Source organism: Neolamprologus brichardi, chromosome 10 (genome assembly GCF_056152115.1).
Source record: "Neolamprologus brichardi isolate AB-2024 chromosome 10, ASM5615211v1, whole genome shotgun sequence".
Taxonomy (NCBI): domain Eukaryota; kingdom Metazoa; phylum Chordata; class Actinopteri; order Cichliformes; family Cichlidae; genus Neolamprologus; species Neolamprologus brichardi.
Genome location: NC_142113.1, coordinates 13,932,481 through 13,960,157, shown reverse-complemented (window position 1 = coordinate 13,960,157; position 27,677 = coordinate 13,932,481). Strand labels below are relative to the sequence as shown.

The 27,677-nt window shown below is 42.4% G+C and overlaps 2 protein-coding genes across 2 annotated transcripts; one reads left to right on the top strand and one right to left on the bottom strand.

Moving 5' to 3' along the window:
• Positions 1 to 12,279: 12,279 nt before the first annotated feature.
• On the bottom strand, positions 12,280 to 14,934 carry LOC102794466 (leucine-rich repeat neuronal protein 4). Its single transcript, XM_006802233.3, has 2 exons — positions 14,749 to 14,934; positions 12,280 to 14,014 (listed from the first exon to the last, which is right to left on the bottom strand). Exon 2 carries the CDS (start codon positions 13,999 to 14,001, stop codon positions 13,285 to 13,287), a length of 717 nt encoding a protein of 238 aa, XP_006802296.1. The 5' UTR covers positions 14,002 to 14,014; positions 14,749 to 14,934; the 3' UTR covers positions 12,280 to 13,284.
• A 4,041-nt stretch (positions 14,935 to 18,975) lies between these two features.
• Positions 18,976 to 24,094, top strand: si:ch1073-224n8.1 (uncharacterized). The gene is made up of 2 exons (XM_006802232.2): positions 18,976 to 20,095; positions 20,182 to 24,094. The coding sequence occupies exons 1-2, from the start codon at positions 19,387 to 19,389 to the stop codon at positions 21,132 to 21,134; spliced, it is 1,662 nt and encodes a 553-aa protein (XP_006802295.1). The 5' UTR covers positions 18,976 to 19,386; the 3' UTR covers positions 21,135 to 24,094.
• The last annotated feature ends 3,583 nt before the right edge of the window (positions 24,095 to 27,677 follow it).

Here is a 27,677-nt window from a genome sequence, read left to right as displayed (position 1 = left end):
AAAGGATAACCACAGACATAGAGTGTGATTTTTCTTTTTAGAGCCACGCTGTTGAAGCACTGTCCACCCAGTGATGCAAACCACACTGCTGACAAGTGTTAACTGGAATTTGGCAATTCCACCGCTGTCACCTCTTCTCCTGCCATCATGACAGACGGTAATGTCGCCCACAATCTGCCCACCTGCTCCCGGATCATTAAAGCCTTAATAGCAGCATATGGTGTCCGAGACGTCGGCTTCAAGCTGTTACTAGGAACAAAAGGTTTGTGTAATCATCAGGTGAGTTGACTCCAGAGCTTTAAATCCTCATTATAGTCCCATTATGTCCCTTTAATGAGATGCTGCAATGGTGCTTGAGATTTGAGATTTTAATGCCTGTTTCTGTGTTTTCCAGAGCAATAATCTGCTATAGGTCTGTCCTTTAATTAGATTGTTTTAACATGTTATAAATTGATATGCGTTTGTGCTTTTTTTAATGTTTCATTTTGAGGCTCTTATGTGTTAAACGGGTCAGTCTTGTTTCATTAGCTACATTTTAGCTTGGTCGTGTTTTTTTGAGGGATATGTTAATGTCACACTTCAAAAATCTTTTTTTTTTTTCTAAAGAGTCTTATTGTGAAGTCATTTTTAAATGTAACAGTCTGCATCATTCATCTAGTTTTAAAAATAGGCACTTTGTAATCATTTTAATGGAAAGCCACTGAATACACAGAGGAGCAAAACATGTGATGCGCACAGCTGCTAGATGAGGTTGCAGGAGTAGGACTTCAGTGCCGTTGTTGCCTGGACATTTAACTGAAAATAACCCTTACACTGGTTATCATTTACCCTGTGGATCCGCTGAATGTGAGAGAAGTAATGAGAGCAAAGAGGATGGAGTGATGCTGCAGGTAGAAAGTAGTAAGATAAGATGATAACCGCTTCAGTTAGCATGCTGGGAAAAAGGGTGATTATTTAGACTGAGAGACTCTTTAAGGCTAATAACCTAATCCACCTCCTATTGTGTAAAGTTTGATTGCTAGGAAACATTTTCTGCTAATTGAATACGTCCCTGATATAACGAGTTTATGTAAGTTTGTCAGCTGAAAAATCGTTCTTTTAGTTGTTATGCTGTGGTACTTTTTTATTATGCTTGCAGTCTTAGCCAGTCGGAGGTAGGTTTGCAAATAACTGAAAGTATAAAGGCAAAGAATTTTCAATCCATGCTGATGCTGGACTTTATTATTTGCACATTCTAGCAACTGGTAATTCACTCGGTGTAAAATAATTTCTTCTGGATCAGAATTATTAGAGTTTTTTTTTTTTATTTCCCAATTAGTTTTGGTTTTTAATTGATTGTAGTTTCTTGAGTGGATCTTCCTATTTCAGTTTTGTTTGTATTGTTTTAAATGGTTTAGTTTTAGTTTCTAGTTTTTAAGCACGTTAGCAAGCTAATGTTAGCAACCTATTTAGTTCATAATCCCTCAGGGCTCAAGAAAACCTCAAAGATTTTTATAGTATAGATGTTTAACCTTATTATGATGACCGTTTTATCCAAAAATGAAATTTTCTTTCACATAGCAGCTACACACTGAAAGTATATTACTGCAAAAAATAAGGCACCACTTAAATTACACATAGTATCTCTATGAACAAAACATTCAAGTTGAAAATCTTTACCGCCTTTAAATTTGTGTAATTTGTTGAGAACAAAATGACTTGATGGTCATAATGGAAAACCAAAATCATCAACGCTTTCATGGTTGGATTCAAAATTACACCAAAAATCAAGATCATTGATTTGTTATTGTTATTGAAATCACAGCCTGAACCAATCACAATGCCTGTATGCACTCTGACAGTGTCTGGGATGAGGTTATGGATGGCATCCTGGAGGATATCCTGGACAGCTTTTTGGTGCAATTTAGCAGTGTCTCATGTATTACTACATAATGAGGTCTGGAGAACATGAGGACTAGCTGGTGGTCTCCAGGATCTGCCAAACATTCGCCCACCTAAAAGCAGCCAGGATAGTGTTGGCTGGTGTGTGAACCCAGTTAGCCACCAATAATGTTTACATGCTGCTCTCATTGTGGAAAGAGGTATGCTTCATTCTGCTATTATGACCAGGTGTAGTTTAGTGAAGGAGAAAGTAGTTCCTTCCTGAAAGTGCTCTTAGTGAGGTTTGTGTTGAAAACCAGGTCCTGATGTATTATTAGCTCTTAGAGCACAACAATGCAAGCACCATTTAGTTCCACTGTATTCAGGAGAAGGCAGGATTTTCTCCAGCCAATATCACCGCTCCATGGCCTGTGCAGTGATGCAATGAGCGATGATCCACATTAAACGTGTAATTCCTCTCGAATGGGTCGCGCTATTGTGTTTTTGCAAGCCACAGTCAATATTGCATGATGCAGAGCTTTGTGTATTCTGAAGACTGAACATTTAGGCATTATTGGACAATGTGTCCTCGGTGCTAAACCAAAGAGAACTGGAGCAAAAAATTACAAGCGTTCACCCATCCTCCTCCTCCTCCTCCTCCCCTCCGCTTCACTACCTGTGTTTCTCTGTGGATTTCTTCGCCACTGGAGACATGTTCTCTTGATTCATGAAGCAGATAAAAGAGGAGCGAGTGGATTACGACCTGACTCTTGACACATGAACGCGGCACACATTTGTGGCTCCGTGTGTCTCCAGACGACGACTCCTCCTCCTCATCTCATCCCAGTCAGAAAATGACCTAGATTCTCCAGGCTGCTGGATGTGTTTACATACACTGAGCGCTGATGACATTGTCAGTCAGAAAGCATCGCTCTCAGCTGCGAGGAGTGGGGCTCTTTTTACTGTAACCAAAGCGCCTATCCACCTCCCGTCATGATGAAATAGTGTGCAGAGCCACAGATCCCTGCGTGTCCTCTGACTGCATGCATGATGGTGTTAATGGCTATTGATCCTTCTGACTGGCAGACAGCCAAGATATCTGGATGTTACGCCTGCTAGATATATTTATTTTTGCAACTGCAAGCTACCTTCTGTTATTAGACTCCACAAAGGTTTTTTCTCTCCAAAAAAAAGAGATTTACATCTCTCTTCTCTCCCTCATCATGAATATTCACAAAAGGTCAAGTCCTTGCGCTCCTCCTGAGCTCTCTATCCCCCCTGACTGTGTCCTGAATAACATGTCCCTGATTCATCTCTTGTTCCAGAGCTTGTTCCTGCCCTGGCTGTATTTTTAATATAGCAGAGGTGGGAGGGGTAGGCCTAATTGGGATTTGTTTTGTTCAACATCTGGCCATGTACCAGTCCTAGATTTCGCCTCAGTTGTATCTCACATGTAAAACATTGTATGTAGGGATCTGACTAAAAAAGCACATCGTTTCTCCCTCTGTTCGATCTTCTCTCCTTCGTCTAAAGGACAGGGCATGATGTGCCTCTCGGAACCACCTCACTGCGTTTGTATTTAAAAGTCATATTTCTGTGCTGACGTTTGTGAAGGTGCACTGGTGCTCGGGTTTCAGACTCGTCTGTGAAGACTGAGCTGTGGGAGAACATGCAAAAAGTGGACTGGAGAATTGATTGACAGGAAGCCTCTCCGAGGTGCCTCCCTGCTTTCAATCCATGCATGCTGGGGATATGCTCCAGTGCCCCCCTGACAACGGGCAGGAGAAAGTAGAGAATATTAAACTGGGAATTTTGTAGAGAACAGTGGAGTTTGCACACTCAGAGCTTTAAAGTGTAAAATTTGGCTACAAAAAAACTGTAATTAACCCTCTTTGGCATTTATCACACATTTGCCTCAGGTAAACTGCTTTAAAAGCCTCTTCCCTTTGACCAGCTGAGGAGAGTGTGGAACTAGAACAGTTCAACCGCTCTGGGAAAACTACTTGACCTCACATGGGTTAAATACAGCTCCCGGTTAGCTTCCCTCCAGGTTTTCTGCACCTGAGCTCCAAATGAAGCTTTTTACAAGCTCAAGTAAAACAAATTACTGGTCAAACATTCAAAGCATACCCGGAAATACAAAGCAATGTATCCTGACTGTAGCCAGAAACTGCGACAAGATAAGATTATTTAGGAAAGCAAGCCTTGGAAAAAAATCAGCTTGACTCATTCTAGTAATTTATTTTGACATTTGTAAACCATGCTGTGGCATTTTGAAACATAGACACGGCAGATTTGAACCTAAAATATTTAAATTCTATAATTGTCATTTATCATGTATGCATTGTCATATTGGGGACCTGCAGTTAGAGTCAGGGGTTTTTGCAACATAATTTTCATAATAAAGGTCCAATGCATGAAGATTTTTTTTTTTTTTTAAAAACAGGATGAAAGTTCACTAGTGGAGGAAGAAGCACTCAGATCTTAAGAACGCGTAAAGGGAAATGTCGAGTCAAGTCACCTTTTTATAGAGCACATTTAAAAATTAGGGTTGGACAATATGTACTTTGTTGAAGCAGTGCCTGCACAAGAATTCACAGAATAGAAAGTGCAAATTTGTCTAGAGCAAAGAGGGAAATGCAAAATATAAGCTTGATGAAAAATGAGAAACGTTAGCAAGTATTACAGTCAAAGTGTATTCTGTAGTAAAATGCTTCCGCCAGGTGACTGGAGGCATTTGATTAGAGAGAGCTCGCTGAAATGTTCAAGAAAGCAGTTTGTGGTGCTTTGAGCTTTGTGGCGTGGGGTGTTATCCTGCTGGAAGCAGCCATCAGGAGATGGGTGGTCATAAAGGGACGGACATGGTCTGCAACACTACTCAGGTAGGCTGTGGTGCTTAAATTGTCCTCCACACTATTACACTCCCAGCAGTGTAAACTGTTGATACAAGCAGGATGCATCCATGCTTTCATGTTGTTTACACCAAATTCTGACCCTACCACGTGGCTGTAGCAGCATTCAGCAACAGCAAATCGAGGCTCATCAGACCAGGCAACATTTTTCCAGCCTTCTATTGTCCAATTTTGAGCAAATTGTTCTTGGCTGACAGGACTGACACCCAGTAAGATTGTTTTTTATTTATATATATATATATGTATGTGTGTGTGTGTGTGTGTGTGTGTGTGTGTGTGTATGTGTATGTATATATATATATGTCTGTGTGTGTGTGTGTGTGTGTGTGTGTGGGTGTGTGTGTGTATGTATGTATGTATGTATGTATGTATATATATATATATATATACACAGATACATACATATATATACACACACACATATACACAGATACATACATATATATATACACACACACATACATACATGTGTGTGTATGTATGTATATGTGTGTATGTGTGTATATATATATATATATATATATATACACACACACACACACACACACACACACACACACACACACACACTTGTTTGGTTTGATTTGGTTTTTGGACGACTCTCTGTAAACCCCGGAGATGTTTGCGTGGGAAAACTCCAGCAGAGCAGACGAGGACTTTCTGAAATACTCAGGCCTGCATGTCTGGCACCAACAATCATGCCACGTTCAAAGTCACTTAAATCTCTTTTCTCCTCATTCCGATGCTCGGTTTGATCTTCAGACGTGAGTGTATACCGTTGTATGCTTTTTATCGAAGTCTGGTCCAATTAAATGGTGCTCTGTGAAAAGCACAGCGATACCTTTTGAAATGTGATGTATGTCAAAACTGTGCCCTTGTACATTACTTGACTAAATATACTTCATTTGGCAAACCGGACATGGTTATGAAGAAAAAGTGCAACTTGCGAGCACTCCTATGACCTGTGCATCGACATCCTAAGGTTACGAGACGGTGGAGTGATTTTTGTATTTGTAGCTTCCTGATGAAAAGCCTGCGAGGTCACATGAAGGGTGGAGGAGCAGAGCAGGGGTGCATGTGTGACAGTGCCGATGCCAAAGTGATTGATAACCCTCCTCGCCAAGCTGAGCGCAGACTCAACCTCGTCAGCTCCTCCTGTATAATGCCAGGTTGCCATGGTTACCCTAGCTCTTCATACAAGGAAATAAGGGGAGTGGGGCGGGGATGTGTTGGGGGGGCATTTTCTCCTCCTCCTCCACATCCTTTGACATGCTGTGGCGGAGCTTTCCTGGGGGGTTGAGAGTGGGGAGTGCTGACCTGCCTGTCAAACAGTGAATATACGAAAAATAAATAAATAAATAAAAATGGTGGGAAAGCAGCAGTGATGGAAAGCTGCCTCTTCAAACACGAACTCTTCTCCTCGAACTCCCCCTGCGATGCACAAATGTGTCTGAGCTGATTACCACTGCAAACTCATTTTCATCCCTGTTAGAACAACTAATTTCCATTTCCAGCACATTATCACTGAGTGCATGCCAGAGGTGGCTTGAATTTCTGCAGTGCTCTTTGCAATAATGACCTCTAGTGGTTTCCAGTGAAGGCAAACGAGACTCGGGCTGAACCTGTTTGGAGAGATGTCTGGATGATGCGAAGGAAGTCCCACTCGTGCTCTTGCTCTTTTTTTTTTTTTTCCATTTGCAAAAAAGGGAAATATCATCATCTATGCATTTACCCACCCACACCCCCACCCCCATCATCCTGCCAGTGACATCAGGCTTACACTTGGAGACAGAAGGTAATCTTTTTATTTACAGGGTTGCTGTTGTAGCCAAGACAGACAGACACAGAAGTAAACAGGATGAGACGCCTGCAGGGGGAGATCACTTGTTACAACCACCCACTTAGACCCGCTGATTCCTCTGATGAAGGCCACCGCACGCCCCCCCCCCATTTAAAAGGCTGCTTATACACTCGACTAAACTAAACCAGCTCATTTGGAAGAGGTTTTTGATTGACACCCTTTCATTTTCCCTTTTCATTTTCTTCATTGTACTCTCGTCAAAGTGCCTAAAAGACTAAAAGGGGAGGAGGACCAGTTCTGCATTTAAATCAAGCCAGTATGTGTTCTGGCACCATTTCCAATAATGGGCACTGATGGATGTCTGACCTACTTTGGACATTTTATGCCCTGTAAAAGCTGACCCCACCGGACAGAGAAAGCAGCCATTAGTGCCCCTGCTGGTGGATTACAACTACTGATATTAATAATAAAATTTATACATACGTAGTGCTTTTTTTTTTTTTTTTTTTTTTTTTTTTCCCCAGTGCCAAATGCAAATTAATTTTTCACAAATGTTAACTGCCTGGAAGTGAATGACAATTTTGAATGGGAACCTGTATAATGTTATGGGATGAATATAGTATTACAGCTTCCAATTATTTTCATTGCAGAAAAGCCTCTTAAAGCCTCACCTGCGTGCTGCCGCACAATCAGCAGAAAGATCAAATCATGAATTGATCAGTCCTTATTCTCTGTGGTGCCGTCGCAATGCGAGAAGCAGAGAAATTACTGAAAGAGGAATCTGTTTTTTGCGAAAGCAGCTGCCAAATAAAAGGTCAAATCCGACTGGCAGTTATCATGTTCGGCCCCCTTTGTCCTGTTTTCTGCCACATTACTGAAGGTTAAGCTCAACTGCAGCAGCTCCTGTATTTGTCGTTTTCACGTCGTCGGTTTATTTGACGTGATATTCACCCTGACAGTTTTTGCGCAGTGGTGCACGTCCCGTACGGTGATGAAAACAGCTGCTTGATGGATCGGGAGACAACATAGATGAGAGTGAAACTTGAGAAAACAGCACAAGTGATTATTCAGCTTTCATTTGACCTTTAAGGATCCTTCCTCCTCTAGTTTTGCAGGTGTTGTTTTGACTTGTGTGCTCACAGTGTTTGAGTGGAGGTGACTCGACCTCGAGGAATCTGTTTTATCTCATGTTGTTTCCAATCAGCACTGAGCCTAATGTGGTGCCACTTGGTAGGCATGTTTCTAATTACAGGTATGCAACTTTGAGTCTCTGCCCATTCAGGCAGACAGGCCTCTTTTTTCTGACCATTTCTAGGCGATACATTTACTTCTCCAAGCCTAACGTCAGTTAAAAGTTAAATGAATGGTGGATCCATGCTTCCACGTTATTTATGACAAATTCTGACTCTACCATCTGAATGACGCAGCAGAAATATAGACTCATCAGAGCAGACAAGCTTTTTCCAGTCTTGATGAGCCCCTGTGAACTGTTTTTTACAGGAGTGTCACCTAGTGTGGTCTTCTGCTTACTGTAAACTGTATCAGCTTTAATGTTGTGTCATGTGTTCAGAGATGCTCTCCTGCATGTCTTGGTTGTAATGACTCACTGTTGCCTTCCTATCAGCTCAGAGCAGTCTGGCCATTCTCCTCTGACCTCTGGCATCGACAACATGTTTCCCCCCAAAGAACTGCCGGTCAAGGAATGTTGTCTCTCTTTGGGATCATTCTCTGTAAACCCCAGAGATGGTTTTATAGGAAAATCCTATAGATGAGGAGTTGAAATATTCAGACCAGTCTGTTTGGCCATTAACCCTCTCAGGCTCAAATTAAACTTTTTGTTGCTTCACATCTGAGCAGACAAGTATCACATGTGGAGTTCCCCAAGGTTCCATCTTGGGACCCCTTCTGTTCAACATTTACATGCTCCCACTGGCACAGATTATAAAGAACAACAAAATAAACTACCATAGCTATGCAGATGACACACAAATATATATCACAATGTCACCAGGAGACCGAGGCCCTGTACAGGCTCTTGGTAAATGCATTGAGGAAATTAATGACTGGTTGTGCCACAATTTTCTCCAGCTAAACAAAAACAAAACTGAGGTAATAGTCTTTGGCGCCAAAGAAAAACAACTACAGGTCACCAGAGAACTTCAATCTATACACCTAAAAACCACAAACCAGGCAAGAAATTTGGGTGTAGTGATGGATGCAGACCTAAACTTAGAAAAACACATTAAGACAATAACAAAATCAGCTTACTATCACCTCAAGAATATTTCTAGGATAAAAGATCTGATGTCTCAACAGGACCTGGAAAAACTAGTCCATGCATTCATCTTTAGTAGGCTTGATTACTGTAACAGCATCTTTACAGGTCTACCTAAAAAATCAGTCAGACAACTACAGCTCATTCAGAACTCTGCTGCTCGAGTCCTCACTAAGACCAAAAAAGTGGACCACATCAGTCCAGCTCTGAGGTCTTTACACTGGCTGCCTGTCCGTCAGAGGATAGACTTTAAAGTTCTGATGCTGGTCTATAAAGCTCTGAATGGTTTAGGACCAAAATACATCAGTGACCTCCTGACCCAGTATGAACCTTCCAGATCCCTCAGGTCATCTGGATCCGGTCTTTTATCAGTTCCCAGAGTCAGAACCAGACACGGAGAAGCCGCATTCAGCTTTTATGCTCCTTATATCTGGAACAAACTCCCAGAAAGCCTCCGATCAGCTGAAACACTCAGTTTATTTAAATCCAGGTTGAAGACTCACCTGTTCTCAGCTGCATTTGAATAAAGCACCAAATCCGCACTTAAGCTTAAATTTCAAAACTTACATTTTAACTACTGATTTTGTCTACTGTTCTGATTTTATCTGTTTTGATTTTATATACTGTTTTGTTTGTTTGTTTGTTTGTTAATTAGTTAGTTAGTTTGTTTGCTTGTTTTAATCAATTTTAAATCATGCTTTTTATTTGTTTTTGTTTCTAATGTCTCTGTAAAGCACTTTGAATCACCTTGTTGTTGAATTGTGCTATACAAATAAACTTGCCTTGCCTTGCCTTGCCTTGCTAATGCACAACCAAGTCCTGCAGTGGTACTTCTGAGTAAAAAAAACTCATAAAATATGTATGTGGGGTAATCAGGTTGTTAGTTTTTAACTGTTGCAAATCGGCAACGCCTGCCTCGAGAGGGTTAATCATGAGACATTCACAGTTAAATCACCTTTCTTCCCCATTCTGAAGCTCAGTTTGAACTTCAGCAGGATGTCTTGACCATGATTTTATTCTTAAATGCATTAAGCTGCTGTCACATTTTTGTCTGATTAGATATTTGTGTTAACAAACAGTGAAGTGGCCGGTGAGTGTAAATTTTGTGTCATATCGGCACAAATCAAATGACTAAATCAAATCTGTCCCTGATGCAGAAATGGTCGTGGATACTGAATGACACTAATGGCAATCCTGGATTATGACATTGTGTCTGCTCCACTGTGAGAAGCAACGGCTTGATTCGTGAGCTATTTCGCAACTCTGCGCGTCTAAACATTGCAGTATCATTAGCAACATAACATAATGTCAGACTTTTGGGTAAAATCCCAAACTTCATAAACCCCGACGTAAACGTGTTAAGCATCAGTTCACAGACCAAACAAACACTCATTCTGTCTGCTGGTTACTAATGTGGTTACAGTAACAGAGGTGTCAGGTAGAGACGAAGCATCTTGTTGACACAGTCAGTGAAGCTGATTCACTTCTTTATATCTTACCTCTTTACCAGAAAATGACTCACCGGATCACTGAAGGAGATTTCTATGATTCAGCATGACTCTTCTAAAGTGAGTAGCATCTGTCAGCACATTCCCGTGCTCCTAACCTCACTTCAACATTTCCCTCCTGTTGCCAACAAAAAAAACAAAATACCAAGACACCATTGCATCTAAAAATTGAAGATTGAGAAGCAGCTCTGCAGCACGGAAAATGCACCTCACATCTGTTTTTCTTCCAGATAATCTTCCACTTTATTTAAGTAAAATCCAAAATCTGTTTGGAGAGGCGCTGCGTCTCCCTGGGACGTGCTGTACAGAGCTTCAAAATGCGCTCTGCAAAACTCGGGAGAGTCATATATCAGGAGCCTCAAAATACTCACATTAGCAAATGATTAGTAGAGAACAGAACAGTCTGTGCATCATCTAGGTCCCAATTGAGCCTTTATGTAGTTAGTTATTAAGTCATTTCCTCAGAGCTGGAGATCATAAACGTTTATTGAAAAAACAAATTTCATGTAAATGCCTGATTGTAACACCGCAGCTAAAGAATACTTTTTACAGAAAATAGCGCTGAATTGTTTTGGATCAGCTGCAGGTGTAAACGCAGGTATAAAAGCAAAATCTTGACTTTATTTTATTGTGTTTTAGGGTTTTTTTTTCTTCTAATAGTTCACAGATTCAGCAGATCAGATGCTCAGTATTAAAATACATTAAAATTAAGTATTTGCTTGGAAAAAAAACCCTCGAATTTTCAAAGTGAAGACTTCAGATTTAGAATTTTGCAAATCTAATTCAAATCTAATTTTTTATTAGTTGTTGAAACTTTACTCGCCTTTAATACGGATGTTTTATACTTCCATACAAGATCTTGGAAGTCTCTTGAAGAGGAAAAGACATAAAGTGTGACTTTGTCTTTTATTGGCATTATAGATCTGTAGCCTTTTCATTTTTAACATCAAAGGACTCAGAAGCATTTATACTTGACCACGGGGGGCTGTACACACCCTTATTTCATTTTCTTCTTCTTAGAACTTTACTGGATTCGGCACTCGTTCACGGGCTAAATTTTGATTTCTTCAAAAATTCAAAAACATTTTCAGGGTTTGGAAAAGTATTGTACTTTGAAATAAATCGAGCTGTTTGCATGTTGAAATAAGATACTAATGTATTTTTCATGTTCTTCTTCTGTTCTGCAGCCATTGCAGAAACGGTGTGAACTGTCTGTTACTGGTTTCAAAGTTTCTTGTGTTCTGCATTTGCTTTGAGCACAGAACGTCTCTTTCTGTTTTAAACAGGCTGCTGCCAGCTCGTGTTTTTTTGGGTTTCATCTCAAAGCGGCCCATTCATGCAGATATTTCCCTCCCAGTCTGACAGTGATGGCAATGTGTGTCATAAAAGCAAACATCTTGAGGCCATTTGAGCCACTCAAACGAGCAGTTTGTTGTGTTTCCAAATTACAGATGTTAGATGACTTCGATGCTGCGCTCTGTGGTGTAAGTTGTGCAGTCAAGTTGGAATAAGAAAGACGCCATGCCAAGGGCGGTGGAACAACTCCATGGCAGCAGCCGGAGCAAAAGGGAATTATAACATTGCTGCGAGAAACGCAGATGGAGGCCTGAACATGAGATAAACTGGGGGGGAGGATTAAAATTTTGGACTTTCTTCTCATCATGGCAGAGAAAAAAAAGCCTCAAGCTTCTCATCAGCCCGATGCTGCGTGACGGGAAGTCTCAGATGGGATGAGACAGCCCTCGCAAAATCCATATCCCTCTGAAAAAGCGATTGTGTGACAGCTGGAAAAAACATCATCGAACACTGGTGCTCGTCCAGGGCGCTGACATAACTTCCGTCAATAAGACAGATGGAAAAGCACACCCATCCTTCCAAGTAAAAGATGATACAAAATGACACATTTCGACACAGCGGTGGTGACTAAGGCGACGTTTTACTTAATTTTAATAGTCAGGCTCGAGCAAAAGTGGTCAATCAAACACATTTAACGTCCAGAGGCGAAAAAAGAACACAATTGTAATAAATACAGTTTAAGTCACTTTCCAACAATCGATCCATTCACGCTTTAATTACTTCCATTACACGAGGAGCTCTCACAGAGAGTTTCAATGAAAAGATTTCATTACAGCATGCTTTGATGTCTACAACAGTAAGTGACAGCATCTGTTTCCTTTCCTGGGGGAGCCTTCCTCAGCCCTCATAGAGCAGAGGAGGCGGTACAGCCCAGAGAGATCGCCATCCCATCACAGAGCTCAACAATCAAACCCTAATTATATTATATAAAAATTATAGTGCCATTTGAACCTTTGCTACCATCTCCTATGCCTTCTGCTGTACTCTTTCAAACAGAATTTGTGCCTGTTGTCATTTTGCTATTAACACTTTAATACACGTCACTATTTTGTAAACACTACTTCAAGAAACCTCTAATTTGCACACAAGATTAGGAAAGATACACTTCTGTCAAGTAATAAAGTCTTGGAGCACCATAGTGGCGCTTTTCAAACTTTTATCATGTAAGCTTCAAATATTTTTACCCCACTATTAGCAGTTACACACTGTGCTGCTCAGCTAAGCAAGTTGAAAGCAGGGACCACATGCTGGGATGTTCCCTGATGTTTGTCTTCAGGGTTTCATTTCTGGGGAAAAAAAATATAATTTGCAAGTAATGAATTCTGTGAGTAATTTTATGCATTTGTTGTGGATGTGGGACTTTCTCGCGCCGAGGGGTTTTCAGGATGGACGAGGCATCAGGCGATGAGCATGTGAAATGAATACATCGCTGCTTCCTCTTGTTTTGAGAAAGCCTCGTGGTGCAGGAAACCTCAGATGTTATCGTGTTTTCATAGCGAACTGCAATAATGGAGAAGAGTCTCAGAGCACAGACTTCTCTCGACGAGTGTCCAGTCTTGCGGTGCTTCCTGTTCACCTCGTCTCAGCTGTGTTGTGCATGGAGATGGTGGCCTCCTGTTTCCTTTGCCTCTTGTGCCTCCACAGCATGACGGCCAGCAAGAGGAGCAGCAGGAAGCCCAGGGCTCCCCCGATGAGCCCTGCTGTCAAAGGCAGGCTGTTATCTCTGGGATGGTACATCATACAAGATCCTTCGCTGGCTCCGGCATCATTCACGGCCACCACGCAAACTTCTGCTATGTTGCCAACTTCGCCCACTCCTCCGCTTCTCCGGTCCTCCCCAAACTTCCGCCTCTCTTGCCCTCCGACAGTCACAACATAGGCTGTGACAAATGAATCAGGTGTGCACCACTGAAGTACAACTTCGGACCCGTTCCAGGATACTGAGCTTAGTTTGGGCGCTTCTGGGGGCACATTATTTAACGTGATCCCCAGACACAAGCAGTTAGAGGAGGCTGCAAGCTCAAAACAGGAGGTCTGGCCTTCAAGACAGGGATCATAGTCACACTGCTTAAGGGTCCTTCTACTTGGAATCAACGTCTTGGATGATCTAGTGGTTGTATCTTCATATCGATTGTAATCCTCATCGTTAACAAGAGAATCCTCGTCTGAGTGTGCGTATGGGCCGTGAATTCCCATGGGATGCATCCCTTCTGAGCTCATAGGCAGGGGGCAGTAACCTCTGATGAAAAACAGGCATATGATCCCGAGTGGGAAAGTAAGGTCCCTCATGGCAGCCGTTGTACTGGAAAACATAAAAAAGTAGAATTCCATCAGAATTTTTTAGAATCTGTTTTTAAGCCCCTCGGGCTTCTAACTGTGTGTACATTTACTAAGTCAGTTGCTTTGTCTCTTGTATGAAAGAGCCAGAATGAGAATATATCTCCCCCTAATTCTGTGTCTTTTGGAGATGATCTACCTGCAGAGGCAAAGGACCGTTTCGAATGAATCGACTGACTTGAATAAAGCGATATTTTCAGTGGGAAAATGAATCGGTCAAAATCAAAACTTTTTCCCAGCCCACATAGCTTTTAAATAGGCGAAATGACAAAATGCCGACACCTAAGTAGCTGAAATTAATGCAAAGTGTTTATAAATGATGTCTAGTGTTGTATATCAAACTGCTAGTAATAGTCCTCATTTGTTAAGACTTGGAGGTTCCACACTCCACTTTAGCATTCCACTGGCCTATTGCACAAGAGGTTCAAATGCCTGCACGCCAGGAATCGGCGTAGGCTTGTCAGCTGTATCTAGTTACAGGAAAGCTGCTGCTCCTTGAGAATCCACACGAGCGTACCTGAAATATGCTGTGTGGTGAACTTGCATAGCAACCTAACAATGGGGCCATTCAAAAATCTCAGTGCGGTGAACGGAGTAGGAGCCCCCATTGAATACTAATCTACTTTATGCAAGCTGTTTTGGCAACTTGCAGCTTAACGCTGCTCACTGAAACAGTGTAATAAAAAGATATCCATTTACCTGTTTCTCGGAGAAGTTTGAAAACGTTATCAGACAACCGATGTGCTTCTTTCTCCTCGCCTCTCTTCCAGTTGCTCTCTCCGGCGTGGTCTCTCCCTCTTTATATGTTTTCCTTCTGCCCAAAAATCGCCTCCTCCTTTCTGTCCTCCCTTATTCCTTATGCTTTGGCTTCTGCACCAGCTCCACCTCCCTCTTTGCCAAATTGTTTAGTGATGTGTCTGTGAGTGAGCACGCCATTTAGTGGAGAAATACTATAGTCTGCTATTAGTTACATCACCACTGGTTAATTTGGTGACCACATTTTTTTTTTTTTGTCTCATTCTTTCACAACAAGCACATTATTCAGAGCATGTCTCATTTGTTAATGAAGGCTCGTTTCCCTTTTAGGGGAGAAGGGATTTACAGAGGACTGGAAAGCTCTAGCTTTAATTCATCTAAATGTTTTTCATCTCTGGCATACACGTAGTGGCTACACGTAGACTGTGACTTCCACTGAAACAGCTCCAGAGTCAAATAGAGGAAGCTGTTTAGCAGCTGTTCACCGAATTACTAATAACGAAACAGACTGGACCTGTGCTGGGAATCATTTGTAACGTATGTACTTATTTCTCCTTGAAGAAAAAATGAAAGCATAAAATAAATTGAGTAGAAAACGTGGTGGATGTCAAAAGACAGTTGTATGAGATTATTTTTTTGTTACCTGTTAAAAACTTCACGTGGCTTTAAACCCAACTGTTCCCTCATATCTCTGCCCTGCTTTTGAGCTAAAGTCACAGAAAAACACAAAGCACACCGTCCTGTACCCGAGGGATACCTACAGCTCAGATAAAGTCTGTTGAAAACTGATGCGCTGAATGAGTCACAATCCCGCTCAAATACCCAAATACATCATTCCTGCCGTTATTCAGCAGACACCAGATGGAGGAATTAAAAGTTTTATTTCCTATATCATTATCAGGTGCGGTATAAGTGTTTGTCGCTTCTCGCTTCTATCTGTGGATGTGTGAACATGTTTTTGGATACATAGGCGAGCGTGTGGGTGTGAAGGGGGCACGTATATATATCTGCATCCAGGATGCGTCTGAGTAATGCTCTGTTTATATTGTGCAGCGTGTGTTGTTATTATATCCGAGTTCAATACTGCAAAGCCTGCGTCAGTTTTCCTACATTCTTCATTTCACACACTGTAACAAATTTCTATGAAAATACAGGAAACTGTTCACTAATTGTATAATAAAGTACGTTAACTTTATGTTTTGGGGTTTGTTTTTTGGTTGTTGTTTTTTTACTTTGTTGGGCCCAGAAGCTCGTTAGTGTGTAAATGTTTACGTTCAAGTAATTAATAAATGGGTATAGTCTAAGTCATGGTTTGCATTTTGATTGCTGTGACTGTGCAGTCTGGCTTCCGGTGTTTGAGTGAGTCAAATCAGTGTTAAACAAAAAACTGACCTCTGGCTTGGACGGGGTTCATCACACCCAGACAATATTCATCTCAGAATGGTTGCACGGTCTTGACGCTGACTTTTTATTTCTGTGTAATACAAATACTGAATCATGTGACGGCATCACATCATGTGACTCAGTGTGATGGCAGCTAAAGAGCTGATAGTATTATACTGTTAAGTTATATCCTCTATAACAAAGTAAGGGGGATTTTATTCACAATAAGTCAATAAAACATTTAAGACACAAACTGTCTTTAGAATTTAATGAAAGCAGAGAGGGCGTGACGGGCAATATGACAAATGTAAAGTCGCTGAGTAAGAAACGTTTCCCCGAAGTGACACAAATCCCTGCAGATGGTAACTGTTAAATGGGTTGTTGCATAATCCTGAAATGGTCTACCCTTTTTTATTTGCCACAGATCACATCAGTTTTTCCTTTTAAAAAAACACTGCCTGCGGCTGGGGATAGGTCTGCTTTCCTCATCAGAAATGACTCTATAAGGAATTGATTATTTTTATATATGAAACTAAAGCAGCACAAACAAATACTCCAAGGTCCTGTTATATCTGGAACAGATCTACACAGGAGATCTTGGTATGGTTAATAATGGTGCTCGCCTTCTTTCCACATGTGGTCACGTAAACCATTTACTGTTTTTTCCACGGCCTACAGGAAAAGAAAACAGTAAGTGGAAAATGTCCCGATAGTTCACACAATCTTTGTGAACAACCAGTATTAATATAAAAAGGAACATATGCTGAAGTCCTGAGGGTGTTCGTGTCTGAGAGGAGCTGGTCCAATTGTATAGCAACGTCCAGGTTCTTATCTGGCTCATTCATCAGCCTGTGTCTTTAAAAACATTTTTTTAGAGGGAACACACAAAAAAAAATCTTGATTACAACAGATTTGTTCTGTGTGGGCCGTAACTGCAATGGGTGGATTTGACATTAATTAGTGTGCATGATGGACTGCACTGACATCTGCAAAACATAAAGTTCATGGTGCTTTTGGACAGTTTCCTCAGCTTTAGTGGACCTTTAGTGGTTCTGTGAAGCTTCGCCTGGAGCAGACTGCAGATGTTTTCTCCACAGGGTTAACCTGACCAAGAGGTCGGTGACCTGGGCATACTTCAGACTGTGAGCACTACTTGTATCTATTATTTTTTTCTCCTCATCAAATGGCTGCTGTACTGCCAGGAATTGTGGAGCCAATTTCACCCTGAAACATGGAATTAAGGCTGTAAATCAGGATACACTTGTCCATTACACTTTAACAAACACGCTCTAGTTGCTCCAGAAACCACCAGGCAGACTAAAAGTTTCATTAAATGGTAAATGGCCTGTATTTGTATAGTGCTTTACTGGTCCCTAAGGACCCCAAAGCGCTTTACACATCCAGTCATCCACACATTCACACACTGGTGATGGCAAGCTACACTGTAGCCACAGCTGCCCTGGGGCGCACTGACAGAGGCTGCCGGACACTGGCGCCACCGGGCCCTCTGACCACCACCAGTGGGCAACGGGTGAAGTGTCTTGATCAAGGACACAACGACCGAGACTGTCCAAGCCGGGGCTCGAACCTTCCGAATACAAGGCGAACTCCCAACTCTTGAGCCACGATCGCCCCAAACAAGAAGACTCAAACTGTCACCCTCAGTTGAAAGGAAATTTGTTCAGATGTTCCGGAAAGTCCCAGGCAGCTACCTAACTGGACAATCCAAATGCCTTCTGGTGAAAACTTTTATGGACAGAAGGCACAAAGACATTTGGCCACAATGACAGGTTAGGTATGTTTGGAAGCCTAAATGTGAGCACAATGTGTAGGACTACTACTACCTCCACATTATTTAACTTCACTTTAAATCAGCTTGAACACAATGGGGTGTTTCAGCAGGACAATGACCCCAAATACACATTAAGAGAGGTTTTGAATGGATAAAAAAGCTAACATTGAACTTCTTGGATGGCCTTCCCAAAGTCAGGGTTAAAAGCTAGGCTTAAAAGTCTGGACCGTACTAGGAAACCAAACCAATTTAAGTGAACTCTACCTATTTTAACAATAAGAGTCTTCAAATATACAGCCAGAATTATCCCAGAAGCTTCTTCATGGTTACTAAAATGGTTGAGGTGCAACTTGCTAAGAGATATTTAACCAAATATTAGTGAGTTGTGTGTGTGTGTGTGTATATTCTGTATGTATACTTTTGAGGCTGTGTGGCTTAGAATCCAAAATAAAATGAAACTTGTGCCACCAATACGTGTTTTTTTAAAGTCATTAAAGATGCTGTACATTCTTAACCAACCTGGAAAAAGAACAGTTAAAAGTAAGGGCAGAACATTGTGCCATCAGAAAAAGTTAAATTTGAATTTGAATTCCTCGGATTGAATCTAAATTGTAACTTGAATTCTTCAAATCCAGTTTCTGGTGGAACAAAGTTCTGCCCATAAAACTTTGCCAAAAGTGCTGACAAAACTGGCCAGTTGGATGTTTAAAAAATTAGAAGAACTTACAGGGATTTTTTTTCTATTTCACTGAAAAAAATATTTTAAAAAGTACTCCCCAAAACATGAATGTGATATTCATATTTGTAGCTGTAGTTCAGAGTAGAAGTAGAAAACGAAAGAAAAAAAAGTACGAACTGGGACGTGTCTAAACTCGAATGTTTTGTGAGATTAAAGCAAGATAAGTCACTAGGTGCGCAGAACCTCCTGCGAGTCACTACCGTGGGTAAAACAAGCCCCCATCTTCTGACGTCACAAACACGCGACGGGCCTGTGCTTACAGTCGCTGCAGACGGAGGCAGGAGATGGGTGAGTCGCTGTGCAGAGTGGACGTGTTTTGAACAATAACTCGTAGACTTTATTAGGACAGCTAAAGAGCGGCAGCACACCTCTCCACCAGGGTCGCAGCGTTAGCAGAGGTCCTCTGCCGTCTGGCCTTGTTATTCCTGCAGAGAGCGGGCCAGAGCCAGGCCCAGCGGAGAGTTACCTACATTGTTTTTGTCGGCAGCGCCAGTTAAACAGCTAATGAGGCGCATGTAGTCATTGACAGTCATTGCTCTCACACATTAAAGCAACAAAACCCGCAGAGTTTCCCCTCTCTTGCTGCTCAGATTTGCGAGCTGCTTTCAGGAGCACGGCGTGTAAACGTTAGCTGACTGAATACCAGCTAGCTAACTGCATTATAATAATGACTTCCAGGAGGACGGGCTATGCTGGAAGCATGGATTCCTCCTCTCCGTCAAACAGCGGCAGCAGCTCGCTCCACAGTGGGAACCGCAAACAAAGCGCTGTTAGCATCCCCGACAGGATTGAGTCCTGTTACGATCGCAAAGCGGACAAGGGTGGATACGGAGGCTCGCAGGGCAGTGTGACTGTAACGTCGCTCAAATCGCGTCTCGCCCCGACCATCCAAACCGCCATGTCCGCAGCAGTGGACACTCTGCTCGGGGAAGTGGTGCTAGTGCTCAATGAGACTCAGCAGGAGTTGCTGCATAAGGAGCAGGAGAACGAAAGGCTCAAAGTGCGCCTGGAAGTGTCTGAGAGGGAGCTGAAGACCCTGCAGGAGTGCCTGTGCAGTGCTCAGAAGCTCATAGATCAGCTTCAGGTGTCCTACACGGGCCCTCAGTCAATCAGTCAGTCAGTGTTTGCCCCGTCGCTGTCTTCCATGGCTTCCATGACTTTGGACAGGGACCACCAGAATCCCAGAAACGTGAATGGAGCGGGTGTCGACTTGGGTCTTGGTGGCTCTGTGGACGAGTCACTTCATGGGTTTGAACCAAGAGATGAGTACAAAATGTGCCAGCTTTCAATCCAGCCAGATGGGTCTGTGACCAACCATGCTCTGGACTCCTTCACTTCCAATGCATCTCATATGTGCTCCGATTCTGGCCGACCAGGTGAGTGTGGAGTGTCGAGCTTTAGCAAAGATTGATGACTGTGTTCAAACATGGTAATGGTGTACATGTTTTATTTTTGTCTATAGACGAGAGGCAGTCTCAGGGACCTGGTGGAGCGTCCAGATTTGAGATTAAAGAGGAGCAGGGACCAGCTTCAGGCTCCACTCAACCCAACAGGAAGGACAGCATAGCGACGGGGGACGGAGACCGGTCGTCACATAACGTGGGAGATCTTGGCTACGGTCAAGTTGGAGGAGAGGCAGGTTCCCAGCGATCTTTCCCTCACCCACTGCGTCACCAAAGGCCCATGCGTGAATGCAGTAGTGCCTTGGGTGGACTTAATGGACAGAAACAGTTAGCTAGGACTCCTGGAGCAGGAAGAGGTGACAGCGCTTCATCGGGCGCAGCTGAGGACTCTGCAGGACCATCAGCTCCTGACACGGCAGTGGTCGAGCCCCCTGGAGATCGGCCTCACCACTGCTTGGAGTGCGGAAAGACCTTCCGTCTGATCTCCAGCTTGAAGAAGCACATCCGCATCCACACAGGCGAGAAGCCGTACCCGTGTGGAGTCTGCGGCCGTCGGTTCCGCGAGTCAGGGGCACTTAAAACCCACCTGCGCATACACACGGGGGAGAAGCCATACTCTTGCTCAGAGTGCGGAAATTGCTTCCGCCACCTGGATGGTCTGCGTAAACATCGGCGCACCCACACGGGGGAGAAGCCCTACGTGTGTGCCATCTGCGGGAAGCGGCTCAGTCGCCTGCAGCACCTGAAACACCACCAGCTGATCCACACCGGAGAGAGGCCATGCTGCTGCCCTTTCTGCAACCGCACTTTCAAAGAGCCTGCGGCTCTGCGGAAACACATCCGCACGCACCGCGAGGAAGGCGGTCACATGGGAATCGGCACCAATGAAGACGCCGACCCAGACGCCATGGACGACATTAATAACCTCCATCCAGCAGCTCCGTCTCCGCAGATGAGGTTTGGGGAGTGGGGAGCTGAGGAGGATGACAGCTCAGTTGTAGACTGTGTCTAGGTGGAGGTTAAAGAGGTGCCTCGCTGTTGGTGTTTTTAAAAAAGCACAGACTGATGTGTTTGTGTAGTTTGATGGACCACGAGGTCACCTTCACTCCGCGGTGTTAGGGTGATGAACCAGGCTGCATATAACCAGAGCCTTGGAGCTTAGTTTGTCCAAGATATTAAAGTGTTACACTTTTAGATGTGAAGCTTAGTTTTAAATTACCACACATTCTTCAGCAACAGCTGTTCTTCCTTACAGATGTTTATGGAGCAGTGCAGGTAGTGTATAGATTCCGGGAAGTTGCTGGATTGCAAACTTTCTGGCAATAATTTGGGAAATTTATTGCAGACGTGGGCACAAGCCAAAAAATGTAAAAAAAAAAAGTAAGGATATTTTAAAAAAAACAACAAAAAACTTCGGAGCTGGGCATGAATTTATAAAACACTCACAATAATGAAGGCATCCTTGCTGTTACAGAAAAAGGATTTGGTAACAGCATATTTAGTTTGTAGGTTTTTATTTAGTTTTTTTAAAATCATAATAACTTGATCAGGTTTGGGCATTTATAATCACATCTATGAAACTGACCAATGTCTAATGTGGGTGAATTTCCCTCAGCTGAAGTAGCAGATAAAGGCCTTTACACACCAAGCACATTGTGGAAAAATGTCACAAAAATCCAAATTTATTTTGGATGCAAATTTGTCATGTAACGTCAAATTGACATCAAGAAGAAGAAACAATGATTCTGATTTTCTCCAATTCTCACAAGCTGGTTTAATCCAGGAGTTGAAGCTGTATCACGGCAGCTTTCGTACATTTAAGAACATTTAACACCTGAGGAGGCAGAGAAATCATTTCAGTGAGCAGATTGACCCGGAGCAGCGTCTAGTTGTGTGTCTGAGGTAAAATAATATTATTTTCCTGTGTCCATATAATTGTATGTTCAGCACCGGTGTGCGCTTTCAGCACACTTGTTGGAAAACGCAGTAATCTGATTGGTCAGCTCTGTTTATGCACATGCGAAAAATGAGAAAAAAATCATACCTGGTTGGTATGAACGGCTGCATTAAGAACAGGCGAGGCTGCACAAAATATTTGTGTGAATTTTACATGTTTAATGTATAAAGGCCTTAACACTCAACTTTCAAATTGCGTAAACTATTATGGCTTTATAGCCAAGGTAGTCCAAGATGGTCTCCTTTCATGGTATATTAATATCTTCCCACCTCTGCTCCTTTCATCTTTGATGCTCATGCTTTATTTAATGCCAGATTTATATGCACCAGCTGTTTCAGTGGTCACGGATCACAATCGGCCCAGTCTACCAACTTTTATCCTGATTTCTTTTATGAAGGTGCTAGGGCTCATGTTCTTGGTAACATTGTTAGTAATATACCTTCTGAGATACAGTCACCAGGAGGAGTCGGGAGGTTGAGCGGGCCATCCACTAATCAGAAAGTTGATGGTTTAATGTCCGGCTGCTCCAGTGTGCATGCCAAAGCATCGCTGGGCAAAAAAGCTCATCAGAGTTTGAATGTGAGTGAATGAAGCATCTGATTTCTTTCATCGACAACTTCAGTAAAACCCCAGGTAGATACTTTATTGCCCTCTATAGGTGGAAACGGTAACATTTTAATCTAAAATATGCTGCTTTAAAAAAGACAACAGTATGCTTGTTTTTATTACACCACTGCTGTCACCGCTGTTTCCTTTTTATAATGAAAGGCTGTAGCAATGCCATATAAAACACTAACAGACCAAAAGCTAAAGTGTAATTTCAGCTATATTTGTGTGTGAGATGAATCATGAGCCAATTTTCAGTCAGCCATCACCTCTCTCTCTCTCTCTCTCTGTCTCTGTCTCTCTCTCTCTCTCTCTCTCTCTCTGTCTCTCTCTCTGTCTCTCTCTCTCTCTCTCTCTCTCTCTCTCTCTCTCTCTCTCTCTCTCTCTCTCTCTCTCTCTCTCTCTCTCTCTCAGCCAGTTCTCCTCTCTTATCTCTTCCCGTCACTGTGCAGAGCCCTCATCGGTCCACAATTGCTATGTTATCAAACGGAAGTAATCTGTGTCGAAGACATCCTGTTTTGAAGAAATCACTCAGTGCATTTATTTGTTTATCAAATCATACAGGACTAGTTGAAGGCAATTAGCTGGCATCTTTATGCACCACATAAGGAGCTCAAACACTCTCCTATTCTCTCTTCTCGCTAAATAACGTCTCCGCGTGGACCTCAGTTTAGCATTCCATTTTAATTTTATTCTTTTTGTTTTGTTTTTTTTCACGCTGCTACTGTATGTCTGGAAAGATTTTCTTTTTCTGGACTTGTATCATTGTTACTAGGCAGTCGCTAGCAGACAGACGTTGGTGCTTGCATGTGCATATCTGTTCCTCCGCTGGCAACAATGCCTCTCAGCTGTTTGTGTATATAAGAATGTAGTTAGAGCAGTTTTATTCGGTTTAGTAAGGGTTGTGCTTAAGTTGTCGTGCAACAGTTTTGTTTTTTAAAGGAAACACACATTGTGCTGAAAACAGCAGTATACTAACATACCATGTAAATGTATGTAACCCAGTTACATTTGTTCCTGATGCTACAGCGCACCAGGCGTTAACAGCAGAGCATTAATCTTCTCAGCCCTTTGAACTAAACTGTCTGGTGTTATTTAACATGTGTACTACTATAACGACCTCCATGTAACTATTCTATGTACAAGTCATTTTAAAGTGACACTAAAAGTGTTAAATATTTGTCACTGTGTATACCAAGAAGGTAGTCTTTGCCCCAGATAAGCATATTTATTGTTTTTTGCATTACACATGGGTGGGTTTGAGGGGTGGGGGGGGGACCTTTGCATGTAGGCTTGAACAGAAATGGCATTATTCCCTAAGAAATCAGTGTTTAAATGTGAAATGAATTACTTTTTTATGCTTATTTGTTCACCCACTTCACATTCATACTGTACATGTTACTATATTAAAGGGCCTTGTTTATAATTGTTTTTTCTCTCTGGCGTTTTGTTTTTGGGTTTTTTTAGGGGGGAAAAGGGAAAAAGTTGCTTCAAAGCCAAAACGCACCCAGATAATTTATATCGTGCATAGGTAGTAAATAATCTGTGAGCTCGATCAGCCGCCTAACTGCTCACTCTGAGCCATGTAAAGCTGCCATTTCATCTTGTTTCATTTTATTGTTTTGTCGTATTATGGCAGGAAAAAACGCATTAAGCCTGGGGGGAGAGTTTCCACACTGCCTGAAACGCTGCCAGAATAGATTGTGTAGGTGGTGTGGTCACACCCAGACACAGATCCCAAATAACACTTTGCTCTCCTTGCAGTGCTGAGTAATGACATCTGTGTTCAAAAACACCAAACTGCTGTTTAAGGTATAAGTTAGCCTTTGGTACGATTACGGAAACTTAACAGGTTTGATGGACCTGAAAAAAATGAGAATGTTTTCCTCCATAACATTGTTGGCTACACTATAAGACTTAAAGCTCTTTTCTTTTTGTAATATTTGCCATAAAACAGATCGAGGTCCCTCCTGGTTATATCCCCTCCAGAGGAGGTCACGCTCATCAAGGTTCATAGCACATAAATGTGTTGATTCGTAAGCGTAAATTGGATATGTCTTGATATTATTAGCAGTCATAGCGCCCAGAACACATTTGCATAAAATACTGCTAAAGACATGTTTGGGATTGTCAAAAATATTTGGGACGTCTCACGCAAACATTATCCATTCAAAGCTGGATAAGCCTTTAACACAGAGAAAGGATAGTTAATGCTGTGATACAGTTCCAATCAAAGAACTGTACTATCTGGTTTACACTCACCAGCTATTTTAAGTGCACCGGTCCAGCTGCTTGTTAATGCAAATGTCTAATCTGCCAATCACATGGCAGCAATTCAGTTAAATTAGACATGTAGACTTTGGTAATCTCAGTCTTTCACTGAACGTGCTCCTGTGACTGACCAGTATGTCGTGGAGTGGGTGGGAGGTGTTATCCAACATTGTCTTTATCTTGGACAACATCCGCCTCTCCGACTCCACCTTAAGGGAGTCCAGCTCCATCTCCACAACATTACTGGCCTTACAGATCAGTTTATCGAGTCTGTTGGCATCTTCGACCCTCAGCCTGCTCAGCCTGCTCCCCCCCCCCCCAACCCAGTATGCAATAGCATAGAGGATCGCACTGGCCACAACAGACTCGTAGAAAATCCTGAGCATTGTCCGGCAGATGTTGAAGCACCTCAGTCGTCTCAAAAAATAGAGACGACTCTGGCCCTTCCTGTAAAGTGCTGTGGTGTTTTTAGCCCAGTCCAGTTTATTGTCAATGTGTACACCGAGGTATTTATAGTCATCCACAATGTCAGCATTGACCCCCTGGATTGAAACGGGTCAAATGTTTCCTGGTCTTCCTGAAGTCCACTATCAGTTCCTTAGTCTTTGCCACGTTGAGCTGCAGATGATTCTGCTCACACCACGTGACAAAGGAGTCGACCACAGATAGGAAGGTAACAGCTACTTAAATAATCACTGGTCACAATCAGTGTGCAGAAGAGCATCTGAATACACAACACATAAAACCTTAAAGGAGATTTGTTACAGCAGCAGCAGAAGACCACACTGGGTCAAAGAATGTGGGCTCCCCAAAACTGAATAATACAAGATTAGAAAAAAGGTTACCTGGCTTGATGAGTGTTGATGGTAGGGGTTCAGCATCGATCCACCCTGCTGTGCATGAGTAGTTCAGGCTGCTGCTGGAAGTGTAATGGTGTGCGGGATATTTTCCTGGCACATTCTGGGCCTCTTATGACCAATGAGCATCATTTAAACAGTGTACCCATCTTCTGATGGTTGTTACCAGCAGGATAACACATCATGTCACAAAGCTCAGATAATCTCAAACTGGTTACTTGAACATGACAGTGAGTTTGCTATACTCACAAAGCCTCCACAGGCACCAGATCTACACCTAACGGAGCACCTTTGGGACGTGTTGGACCAGGAGATCCACATGCCGGATGTGCAGCCCAAAAATCTGCACCAACTGTGTTATGCTATCATGTCAATATGGACGAAATTCTCTGAGAAATGCTTCCAGCACCTTGTTGTATCTGTTTGGTCACAAATAAATAAAATGGACAAAGAGAAATTTCAACGTGCAGTAGATAAAAAAGTTGCAGGATCACTAAACTTACTACAATCAATTGTCTGGTGGAACAATAGCCAGTGTGATGAGTTTTATGGCAAGTGGTCTAAAAGCTAATCTCCCAGGACAAGTTTTCGCAGTGATTATTCTCTCAAAATGCACCATTGGGTTCAAGTTGTGCAGTTGTGGGTTTGTTTTAGACCAGTTTGGAAAAGAAACTACACATTTTAACCTTGTAAAGGATAAACAGTCATAATCACTGACCCTTCTGGGGATGAAAGCACAAAATCCAGAGTACAAATTGTGTTGATACACAGTCTAATCTGCTCCTAAGAAAAACCGTATATAGTTCATGTAGTGTAAATCTTCCTAATATGATTCCCAGGCTTGATCCAAAAAAAAGACTCTTTGTGCACGGCACCGAAACGAATTTGTTCTTACTGTTCTGTAGAGAAAACTCCACTTGGAGCCAATGTGCCCTTTGGACGTCTTTGTTTAAACCACTGGGCAAGTGATCCAGCAGAGGCTGCCATAGATCCATTAAGCTGTTGTCATTGCTCCTGAGTGTTCACTGAGATTCTCTCGTGGCCAAACCTGATAAAACTTCCAACGCCGCTGAGTGTAGTCTGAGGTTCCTCGTGATCGCTTTAAAAATTTGGCATTGTCTGTGGAAATGGCTCCGATTGTTTCCATAGAGAAACACGAGCTGCTGTAGAAATAAAGACGCAGTCTAATATGTTAACTATCTCACTGCACTTTGTGTGTTGATTAACTTAGAGGCCCGGGACACATTGAGCAGAAGGGTTTATTATTGTTAGGGGCACTCTGCTCTAAGTAGTCTTTGCTTTAGTCGCTCACATTCTTCATCTTTTGGATGTTGCATTGCTGCTTTTATCCAATTAAAGGATTGAATTTCCATCTTCAGCTCTTTTTACACGCAGATTGTGTAATAAGGTTGCTTATTTGTCCGTGCTGTCTGTTATTATTGTCTGCTTGTCAGAGAATATCACCAGGGTTTCAGTTTTCAGATGGGAAGTAATTATATTGTACTAACAATAAGGATGGTTCTTGTCTGACCTGCAGTGTATTTTCATTCTGTGTGTGCGTGCATGTGTGCTCGTGTGTGTGTCTTGGCAGTCGGTGACCTTATGATGGTGAGCAGCAGAGGCTCAGAGACATGTGAGAACGGCTCGTGAACTCTCTGTAGGCCCATGCAGTCATTTCCTCAGCGACTAAAAGTAAACACATTCACTTTTTTTTTTGGAGAGGAAGTGACTCAGCTTGCTTTATTCCCCTCTCTTTGTCTGTTTCTCACTTTCACCCATTGCTCACATGACCCCCAGACACTGACTAGCCCCCGTGCTGCACCTTCAGATTTTTTTTTTTTTTTTTTTACTTTTTGAAGTGTGA